The 10585-nt window shown below is 39.4% G+C and overlaps 1 protein-coding gene across 1 annotated transcript; it reads left to right on the top strand.

Annotated features, from left to right (window-relative positions):
• The first annotated feature begins 40 nt into the window (after positions 1-40).
• On the top strand, positions 41-8988 carry mettl14 (methyltransferase 14, N6-adenosine-methyltransferase subunit). The gene is made up of 11 exons (XM_061059783.1): positions 41-242; positions 379-467; positions 1626-1713; positions 2825-2902; positions 4235-4322; positions 4631-4721; positions 4882-5023; positions 6134-6226; positions 7313-7429; positions 8033-8243; positions 8389-8988. The coding sequence occupies exons 1-11, from the start codon at positions 177-179 to the stop codon at positions 8694-8696; spliced, it is 1371 nt and encodes a 456-aa protein (XP_060915766.1). The 5' UTR covers positions 41-176; the 3' UTR covers positions 8697-8988.
• Positions 8989-10585: the final 1597 nt, after the last annotated feature.

The following is a 10585-nucleotide window of genomic DNA, read 5'->3' on the forward strand; positions in this document are numbered from 1 at the left end:
GACTCCACCTGCGTCACCCACCCGGTGATCATATCCAGCGTACCCATTGTGAATTTTAGCGCTTTAGGGACGACTGTTAACCAACGTGATAGCAAGCTATACATGTTAATAGTATCGGCCTTGAATTCAATCTAATAAAGTGCATATAATAGTTTATAAAAACGAGATATAAAGAGATGAACAGTCGACTGCAAGAGATCCGCGAACGACAAAAACTGAGGCGGCAGCTTTTAGCTCAACAGGCAAGTTGTTGTTGTTATCGAGCAGCTAACCTAACAAGGAGGACAAAAACATTAACGTGACAATAACCCAACAATGTGACGATGCCAGATGTAAAAAAAAATGTGTACTGACTGTGTCATTCCTCTCCTGCCACAGTTGGGAGCTGAAAGTGCAGACAGTATCGGAGCTGTACTGAACAGTAAAGATGAACTGAAGGAGATAGAGGAGACAAGAGAAACATGCAGGTAATGAAGTGTCTCAGACCCCCTGAACTGTCGCCAACAAAGAGGAAGTAGTGCAAAAACACAAAAGTTACAGACGGAAATACAAAGAGAGACATGACAGTACAATTTACAAAGCACAACATTTTTGGATTAAAATAGAACCATCTTTATGAGTCATATCTGGGCAGCCGAGCTACCACATCGACGTCCTATAGAATCTGCTTCCATGTCTTTCATTTTAGAAGGACACCGTGCTCCTTGAGCTTTAAGTCATCCTGCAACAGATTCCAGGCTGAGGGTGCAGAGTACCCCAAAAGCGTTGATGTATGCACATGGGAATTGCACAAACATGCAGACTGGACGTCGTGAAATCACATGAAGGCTTTTGAATTGCTCAGCTGCTTCCTTTGTGCTGTTTAGTCCCTGTTTTATTACACACAATACACATACTGCCATCATCTGTAGAGATAATTATCATAGTTCTAAGTTCAAAACCTTACCTCCTTTTTTTTTTTTTTTTTTACATTTTTGTTGTCTTTATTCAAGGTCAAGGTTTCTTTATTCGTCTCCCTAGGGAGAAATTTGTCTCGGATGCTGGGAAATTGCTGCATGGACAATATATCGAAAACAATATAAAAACAGTAATTACAAATGTGGAAAAAAAACATTTAGCTTATCCGTGCTACAGTTCACCCAAGCGTCTGCTTACGTATCCATACACATGCACACACACGCACGCACACTCACTCCTACAGTCACAGGCGCATGCACACTGTGCACATGCACACATGCCACTCCAGACGGTTTCATACATACATACATGTCTACCGTTATCGGTACATTGGGGGCCTCCTGGTTTTCCGTTCATCCTCTGTTTTTTGCTCATTGATGAGCTTAACTGAAAAAGGGACTAGTGAGTTTTTGAAGCGGTTGTGTTTGCACAGAGGAACCCTGTACCTTCTCCCTGAGTTCAGCAAAACATATTCGGAGTGCAATACATTGCAACATTTGTCCATGTTGCTTGCCATTTTGTGACTGCCCAATGGTTAATTGATTTTGTGCTTTAACAAGACCAGGGCATGGTTCATGGATGTGTGTGTGTGTGTGTGTGTGTGTGTGTGTGTGTGTGTGTGTGTGTGTGTGTGTGTGTGTGTGTGTGTGTGTGTGTGTGTGTTGCAGGGCTTCACTTGATAGTCTAGTAGCACCTTCCAAAAGGAAGGCACAGACGGAAGGAGAGGAACCTGAGGAAGATGTGGAAGAACAAAAGGTGAACGCAATCACATGTTGGAGAGCTGTAGTAATTTACACTGTGTAATGACAACAACCGTCTTTCACGTTGCACTCTTTTGAAGATATGTGAGCCAAGAGGCGGGCTTTGTGGGCCAAATGCAGGAGGAGGCGGTGACAGGGGCCGTGAAAGAAATCAATCAAACATTTTTCCAGGGCAGGGGAGGACCTCATAGGGGTTTCCCTCCCCGCTAGAGAAAAGAGCTTTCCCACTGTATGCTTGGAATTTCTATCTGCATTATCTACAGTTGACAAGGTTCCTAAGAAATGGGGTCAATAGACTTTTTGATCTTCTATTGTTTATATCTGACATTCACCAATAACTACTGAGCCCTCCACCTTTGGAACATCTGGATTTAAATGCTCATTTTGATAGACACAACACAGTCCAAGGATGTTAAGTGTATAACAATTGACATGTTGCTGTTTATTCTAACTTTTTTCCCCCCAGTGATATATTAAATAATTACTTAAAAAGGATATTAAAACAAGAATAAAATCTTCAGATCTATACAACATGACAAGTAGACAGGAATGCAGCTTAATGCATGGGGGGGGGGGGGCACTGAGTCTTCTCACGCCGGTTCTACTGGCGTCTCGGTGCCTGAAAAAAGAGATGCTGTAACAGGAAGTTAGGCTTTTAATTTTAATTAAAAGAATCATAAAAATCAACAGGAGGTTGTTTGAGAAAAGCCCTCCTGCATGTTTGTGTGTGGCTCTTCTCTCTTCAGCCGCCACCCAAAATTAAGTTTTCTTTTTTTTTTAATTTGGCCAACAGAATCAGTCAACAAGTTTTTAGGTTTTGATGGAGATGTTGGTTGAATTGATCTTATTAAATATTGAGCAATGTTAGCTCAGATTTGACTGAGTTTGGAGGAATGTCACCTAAATGAAAAGTGCACCGCAAATAAAATGAATTGTTATTGTTATTATTCGTATGTATTCATACCCCACATTATTTCATAATTGAATTATCTCTCTCAATAGAAACCTTTTGATATTATTCTTGAACAATCAAACATCTAGCAGGCTCGTATAGATAGCAACAACTTTGAAACTCATTTGGTATCTTTGTGTTTGTTTTGTGTAAGGATGTGGTGGAGGTGCAGCAGCCAGATGAAAGCAACCCATATGAGGAAGTGTACAAGGACTCCAGTACTTTCCTTAAGGTTAGAAAACTTGCCCTCTTTTTCTTTTACACATACAATTCACCTTTTTAATATGTTTTACACTTTAATTATATTTGTAGTTTTTCTTTTCTTTTTTTAATACTTTATTTTTTTAAGAGTTGCATCATTCATACAGTTAACAATTCATTCCAACAAAAAAAATGTCAACCTAAAATTTTGAATGATTAGAGTCAGAAAACTACAAAAAAAAAGCAACAACATCATTAGAAACAAACAAACAATTTGTAGCATTTCAAACAGTTTTTGAGGTTTTAGAAAGCAAAACAAATCTTAATGGAGGTAATTCAATGGGCTTCCTGAATGTAGAATTGCGCTGCATGTCAACAAATACTGACAGAGAATATAATGTGATATAAGAAAATCATTGTCATTGTAGTATAACTAGATGAAGACCTCACCAATCTAAAACACTGGTAAAAGCTTGCCAACAAGTTGGTATGAGGATGTTATTTAACATGGTTTTAGAATTAGTTTTTCTGTACACAAACATTTTACATGTCAACATTTCCTGAAAGTGCCATCACTGTCAACCGCAATAGACTTACCGTAACTTTCAGGTTACATTTCCTTGATTGTCACGTGCACACAAACACAATGGAGCTTTCATCGCAATAAAAAAAACAAATGTCATCCCTCTCCAAAGAATCCTTCAAAGGAAGTTCACAATTAAATAAAAAAAAGAAAAGAAAATCACACAATAAAACAAAAAACATACCGATAATACATACAAATAAAAATTCTGCTGATGTTAAGAGTCATAAAAAAAAAATATATATATATATATGATAATGTCTTTAAAACAGCTACAGTAACCAGGATGAACAGCATCAGGGTGGAGCTGGTGATGATTGTGTGACGAGGGGTGTCGTGTGGTGCGATGTGAATTCTGTGACATTCTTGAAATCAACAACACAAGCTGATAGAAAACATTTTTGGAGCATTGTTATGACGCACTTCAAGCGATCATGAGCTTCAAGCGATACCGGTACATCCCGGTCACTTCTTTTTTTATGCTGGTAGGACAGGTTTTATTTGGCAGGCGTCCTTTCAACCCAGCTTGAGAAAAGTTATGCTGTGAAAGAATCATGTCGTGTGTGATTTATTAGTTTCAAATTTTTGGTCTTGAAACCTTTAAATAAAAACGTGTAGAACCAGTTTAATGATAGGCAGAAGCCAAAGAGAATGCTTTCGCTGACTGTAAACATACCAGTGGATGACTCGTGATCGCACAGTCATAACATGTAATTATCTCATTTGGTTCTATAGAATGATCCCCAGAGGTGTTTTATGTTATGTGTTGTTCTTCCTCAGGGTACCCAGAGTTTGAACCCTCACAATGACTACTGTCAGCACTTTGTTGACACAGGGCACAGGCCTCAAAACTTCATTAGAGATGTTGGTGAGTATTTGATTGTGTGTGTGTGTGTGTGTGTGTGTGTGTGTGTGTGTGTGTGTGTGTGTGTGTGTGTGTGTGTGTGTGTGTGTGTGTGTGTGTGTGTGTGTGTGTGTGTGTGTGTGTGTGTGTGTGTGTGTGTGTGTGTGTGTGTGTGTGTGTGTGTGTGTGTGTGTGTGTGTGTGTGTGTGTGTGTGTGTGTGTGTGTGTGTGTGTGTGTGTGTGTGTGTGTGTGTGTGTGGGTGTGTGTGTGTTTGCGTGTGTGTGTGTGTTAATATTAGTACCTGTTAACCTTGTTGTTCTCTTTGGTTCAGGCTTGGCTGACAGATTTGAAGAATACCCCAAACTGCGAGAGCTAATCAGACTGAAGGATGAACTCATCTCCACCACAAACACCCCTCCCATGTATGTTCACTGATGATGCATCTTTCAGATTAAATACGTACCTTAATGTCAGGGTAATTCTAATCAAAGAAAATGATTTTGATCAATTAGGAAAGTAGTCATTTCAATTTGGCATTTGGAAAGAGTTGGCACTATTGAATGTATGTGTTTGTATGTTTAGGTACCTCCAGGCTGACCCAGAGCACTTTGATCTGCAGGACTTACAGTGCAAGTTTGATGTCATTCTGCTCGAGCCTCCTTTAGAGGAATACTACAGAGAATCAGGCATCAGCCACACTGAACGTTTTTGGAACTGGGATGACGTACGTGCCCACGTTTGACTGGTTCGCTTGTTTTAGTAGTTTGCACTAGCATGTTCATTGGAGGGAGAATGTTCCATTTTTCATCTCTTCATTTCATCCTGATTTATTTTGTCCTGTAAAATCGCACCTTTTCTTTGCTGTTGTTTTCTTATTGAAGGATCTTTCGAGTAGTGGAGGGTGTTTAATTTAGTTTTTCATGTATGTCTTACCGTGAGAGTGGAAATAAGGCCCGCCCGTAGTATCCAGCGGTGGGAATCACCAGAGGCCCCACGATTTGATATCATCACAATACTTGAGTCACCATATCATTGCGGTTTCATACATTTTGTGACATGCTGAGAATCGCGATACAATATATTGTGATTGAACTTTTTGAAATGCATAGTATGTCCACTACACTAAACTAAATCAAGAACCGTTTTGTCAAATAAGAAAACCTTCTCAGTCTATTCATCTCACTTCCAGTGGCGGTTCTAGACCACTTTTACTGAGGGGGCCAAACTGGGGCCAGTTGTCAGAGGGGAACATTAAACCCAGGTGAAAAATAGACAAAGATGATTGCTTTAATATATATATATATATATTATGCCAAAAAAAAATCATTAAATACCACAACATAAAATACCATGCTTTATATTAGTTTCTGTAACAGTATTTAATACTAGATTGTAAGTCCGGTTGTTTAGTCAAATACTGTGTATGTTAACTCCTTTTGGAGGGGTGGCCACAGGGGGGACCAAGCTCGGTGTTCCAGGGGTACTGGCCCCTGTTGGACCCTGCCTATAACCGCCAATGCTGAGTCTTTTTTAATTCTACACAATGAGAGTCGAGCCCATTTGTTTGTGAAGAAGTTGTCACACTGAAAGCTCTCTTACTAAGAGACAATATATATTTGATATTGAAGGTCATGTGTCTGGGATTGCAATACTTGGGTGTGTGTCCTTTTGCATAAGCGAGAAACAAGGAATCAGAAAGACCTTAATTTTATAAAGTGTAGTGGCACTAACCGGACCATCCAGGGAGCCTGCAGTGAATGGATAATGATTTTTTCCTTGTGTGTTTTATCTCATCTTTACATGATTGTTTTTCTGTTTTTTACCTCTTTTGTAGATTATGAAACTGGAAATTGAGGAGATATCAGCTCTACGATCCTTCGTCTTCCTTTGGTGTGGCTCTGGGGAAGGCTTGGACTTGGGTAGAATGGTAAACTCAATCTTTTATTTTGAATAGCAAAACAAGCACGCATTGAAACCATTACTCTTTGTACAAAACTGATCTCATATTTTATCTCTTTACACCAACGTAAGTCTCGAGGTTCTTTTGTGTGCTATTTGAAAGACAAAACTGCATATTTTTGGCCATTTAGGAAACTTGTTTGTTCAGGTAAAATGTAACAACTGACTTAGGATACTGCTTGTACAACGTTACAACAATAGCTTTGAATACCTTTGAAGTACATCTGTTCATACCTGGCTATTAAGGCTTAAGCCCCTTCAGCAGAGGCCCTTTGCTAATCTATATCCAGTCACCTGTATCAGCCTGTGGGAGCTGGTTGTCTGCTGTAGGTGATGTACGACCTTTTTGAGCCTGTCAATACAAATGAGTCATCGCTCTCTGAAAATAGATTTTATTGTACCCTCAGCTGATGTCGGTATGTTTTCACTGCATGCCTTTATTTTTGCAACTAACATACTCACCTTAAGAAAAAGGGGGGCAAAGGTTGTCCCTGTTTTCTCTCATTTCATATTTTACTTAAAAAAGCTTTACTTTTGTGTGCTCATATATTTTGTTACAAATAAAATGGAGAGAAGACGTATGACTGTGGGCCAATAGAGGAATTTTGGCAAATTTAAAAAAAACAAAAAACATCTTATTGTCTTGAGTTTTTACCTGGGCTATTATTTAAAGCACCAATAAGCTCAGAGGGGACACATTTAAAGAAAAAGACTGTGTTGATAACAATAGTCACATTTCTTTTTTATATGAGGTCAGAAACATCAGTCAACCAAACTGGAATGAAAACCAAATATAAAATGTTTAATGGCATTTACTGATACTCTTGGTGAAGTCACATTAAGAGATTCACTAGAAGAGTACAGAGTAGTTCATGAGTAGTTGAGAACTAGTAAAAATAAATGTTTTCTAATCAACTGGGTTCCTTCATTGAATCTGCATTATTTATGATTTACTATCTGATGCTCCAAGCAGTAGATGTCCAGACTAAGCATGTGCTGTGATATTGTTGTAGCCCATCCATCATAATATCTACTCTTCTTTGATTGATTTCAGTGTTTGAGGAAGTGGGGCTTTAGGCGTTGTGAGGATATCTGTTGGATAAAGACTAACAAGAACAACCCAGGCAAGACCAAGGCCCTGGACCCAAAAGCAGTATTCCAGAGGACCAAGGTACACCGCACCGACCACGGGCCAATCAGAACAGTGAATATCTACATTATTTTTGCTGCATTCGTGTGCTGCTCCGGTGGTCCCAGTTTCCGAGTTGGGGAGTCGTTGTTCCGACTTCAGTGTGTTCACGTGATTTCAGTTCGGGAAGTCGGAATGTTTTAATAACAGCACAAAAAAAGCTTTGATGCTGCGAAGAAGATCTGTGAAATGTGACTGTTGAAAGAGCAAAAAGTTGATGTGCAATACTTGAATTAATAAAAAAGTATGTTAATATTAACAAAACATATTTTGCCCCCCATGTGGGGACGATTCTGACATCATGTCGGGAAGTCGGGCATATTATTATTTTCCGAGTTGTTGTTCCGACTTGAGCAGCTGCATTTTACAACTCGGAAACTCGTTTTTCCGATCTGTCCGATGCCACATGAATGCAGCATTAATGTACATTTTTCCCATGTGAACGTTAGAATATATGATGTTTTGGGGGATTTGTTGTCCTTTAAAATCTATACATGAAGCATACGATGCAGAATACGACGTTTGGAAAGCTCCTCCACTCATGATACATTAAAGTTAAACTTGTTACGTGTACATTCTCCACAGGAACACTGCCTCATGGGAATCAAAGGAACGGTGCGCAGGAGTACTGATGGTGACTTTATCCATGCCAACGTGGACATTGACTTGATCATTACAGAGGAGCCAGAGATGGGTAATGTGGAGAAGCCTGTGGAGATCTTCCACATCATCGAACACTTCTGTTTGGGCCGCAGAAGGTTGCACCTGTTTGGACGGGACTCAACTATAAGACCAGGTGAGATAAACGTGTTCTCCTTAGATAGTTAAGTTGCCATCTGTGTCTTATATGTTTGCTTTTAATTCATACGTTTCTTGCCTTGCTCTGTCCGTTTGCTTCTTTCTCAAAACCGACGCTGTTCCTGTTTGTCTTCTCATTCCAGGCTGGCTGACAGTGGGTCCGACGTTGACGAACAGTAACTTTAACCCAGAAACATACGCCTCACACTTCGGCTTGCCCAGCTCCCACCTCTCTGGCTGCACCGAGGAAATAGAGAGATTGCGGCCTAAATCTCCCCCCAATAAGCTTAAGTCAGATCGTGGTGGTGGAGCACCAAGAGGCGGACGTGGTGGGCCGAATGCAGGAAGAGGCGGAGACAGGGGCCGGGAAAGAAATCGGCCAAACTTCCGTGGTGACAGGGGAGGGTTCAGGGGCAGGGGAGGGCCTCACAGGGGTTTCCCTCCTCGCTAGAGAATGAGCTTTCCCACTGTATGCTAGGAATTTCTATCTGCATTGTCTACAGTTGGTATGGTTGTTAAAAAACTGGGCTTTATGATCTTCTATTGTTAATGGCTGACATTCCCCATAAACTACTGAGCCCTCCACCTTTGGAACATCTGGATTTAAATGCTCATTTTGATAGACACAACACAGTCCAAGTATGTTTAGTGTATGACAGTTGACATGTTGCGGTTTGTTTTAACCTTTTTTTTTTTTCATAGTCCTTCTAAATAAACTATCTAAATAAACATTCTTTCTGCTATGATGTTGTGTAATGATTTAAACACCTCACCTAGAATGTCTGAAGCTTTGTAGTTACAGCTCCATTGTCTTCATAGATTAGGGTGCTATGACACAACAACAAGACATATTGTGAGTCATTTTCCACTGTTCATCTAATTGTTAGTCTAAAATATTGCAAAGCGTTTTATCAAGATCTAAGTTTGGCATATCTTATCATAGATTATCTTGAACAACTACTATCAAGGCCGAAGTGTTTGAAATGCATTTACAAAGCGTGAGTGTCCAACAACTGAGAAATGAAAATGTTTGTATTCTTCAGTGACTGGCTGTTCGCATGCATGTATGGAGCATGCTTCGAGAATGTCAACCAGGTGGAGTTAAGCAAGAGTACCTTTTGAGGAATGTATTACATATTTGTCCTCTAATTCTACTTAAATTTGCATATTCACTCTTCAGCTGTGTGTTTAGCTGTTGCGTTAAAAAAAAAAAAACCCAAAGAGGTAAAATGGTCCCAAGCAGTATAAGGCTGACAGAAATGATTTGTGAATGCCTGTTATGTGGCCAGTTTGTCTTTTATTACTTTCTGTAATTGATGTTCTCTGCCTTTTACCACAATGAGCTCAAGTTTTTCTTTTAAGTCAAGCGTTTTAACAGTTTGAATGAGAGCAATGAAATCTGGTACAGACATACTTTCCCTGGCCAGGAACAGTAGCAATAACTTTATACAGTCCCTGACTCACTTAGTGCCACCAAAAATTTGCATATAAACTAATAACACTAAGAAGGTCAAATGGTAAACACACTCTATATCAGTAGATATCAGCTAACTAGAACATTTCTTGAGCATGGAAAAAAAATATCTTTATTATTGGTTTAAAGCACTGTCATGCCACTGTACATCCTTACAGAGCCCTCGATTGTCAGTGAACACTATCTTATTATGTGTCAGACTTTTCTTTATTCTCGAGACTGTGTATGTGTTTTCTACATTAATCTCTCAAATCTCAGTCAACTTTGTTATGCCTGTTAGAGGAGAACACATTAACTCCTCCTTGCTGTAATTTTTTTTTTTTTTAACTTTAATGACCTTAACTAATTTCCCAACAACACTTCCTCTACCTTCATAGAAAACATGGAAACCCATATGGCAATGAAAACCTTAACCTTAGGTAATGTTCATTTACATACAGTTTCATCAGGAGTATTACTTTGATGTGTCCTATGTTAATTTCAATTTTAGTTATGTTACGGTGATGACGGAAAGTTTAACAGTCAAAAAGAGTGTAATCATGATAGGAAAAGCCAAAGATGATCAAAAGCAACATTTTTCTTCTTTCTTCATCTCTTATCAAGCCATAGTGTTGTGGACAAAGGCACATATTCGGGCATGAGTGATGATGATGATGTGCAGCGTCAGTGCTGCAAACTGTGTTCTCAAGCTAATAAGCTGGTACGAAAACTTCTGATGTGAACAGACAATGTTAAGACAGAGCTGCTTAGAGCTTATAGGGTAGGTTATGTAACTTATCAGTAGGATATAGGGGCATGACTGAAGCAAAGGGGTGTCTCTTCACTGAGCACTTATCCATTTATAAGGACACATGTATCTTGTGTTT

Source organism: Labrus mixtus, chromosome 2 (assembly GCF_963584025.1).
Source record: "Labrus mixtus chromosome 2, fLabMix1.1, whole genome shotgun sequence".
NCBI classification, from domain to species: domain Eukaryota; kingdom Metazoa; phylum Chordata; class Actinopteri; order Labriformes; family Labridae; genus Labrus; species Labrus mixtus.

Coding starts and splice junctions, on each gene's coding strand:
- mettl14 (XM_061059783.1), top strand. CDS start 177: ATGAACAGTCGACTGCAAGAGATCCGCGAACGACAAAAACTGAGGCGG. Junction 4,323..4,630: donor AAACTTCATTAGAGATGTTG/GTGAGTATTTGA, acceptor TCTTTGGTTCAG/GCTTGGCTGACAGATTTGAA. Junction 4,722..4,881: donor ACCACAAACACCCCTCCCAT/GTATGTTCACTG, acceptor TTGTATGTTTAG/GTACCTCCAGGCTGACCCAG.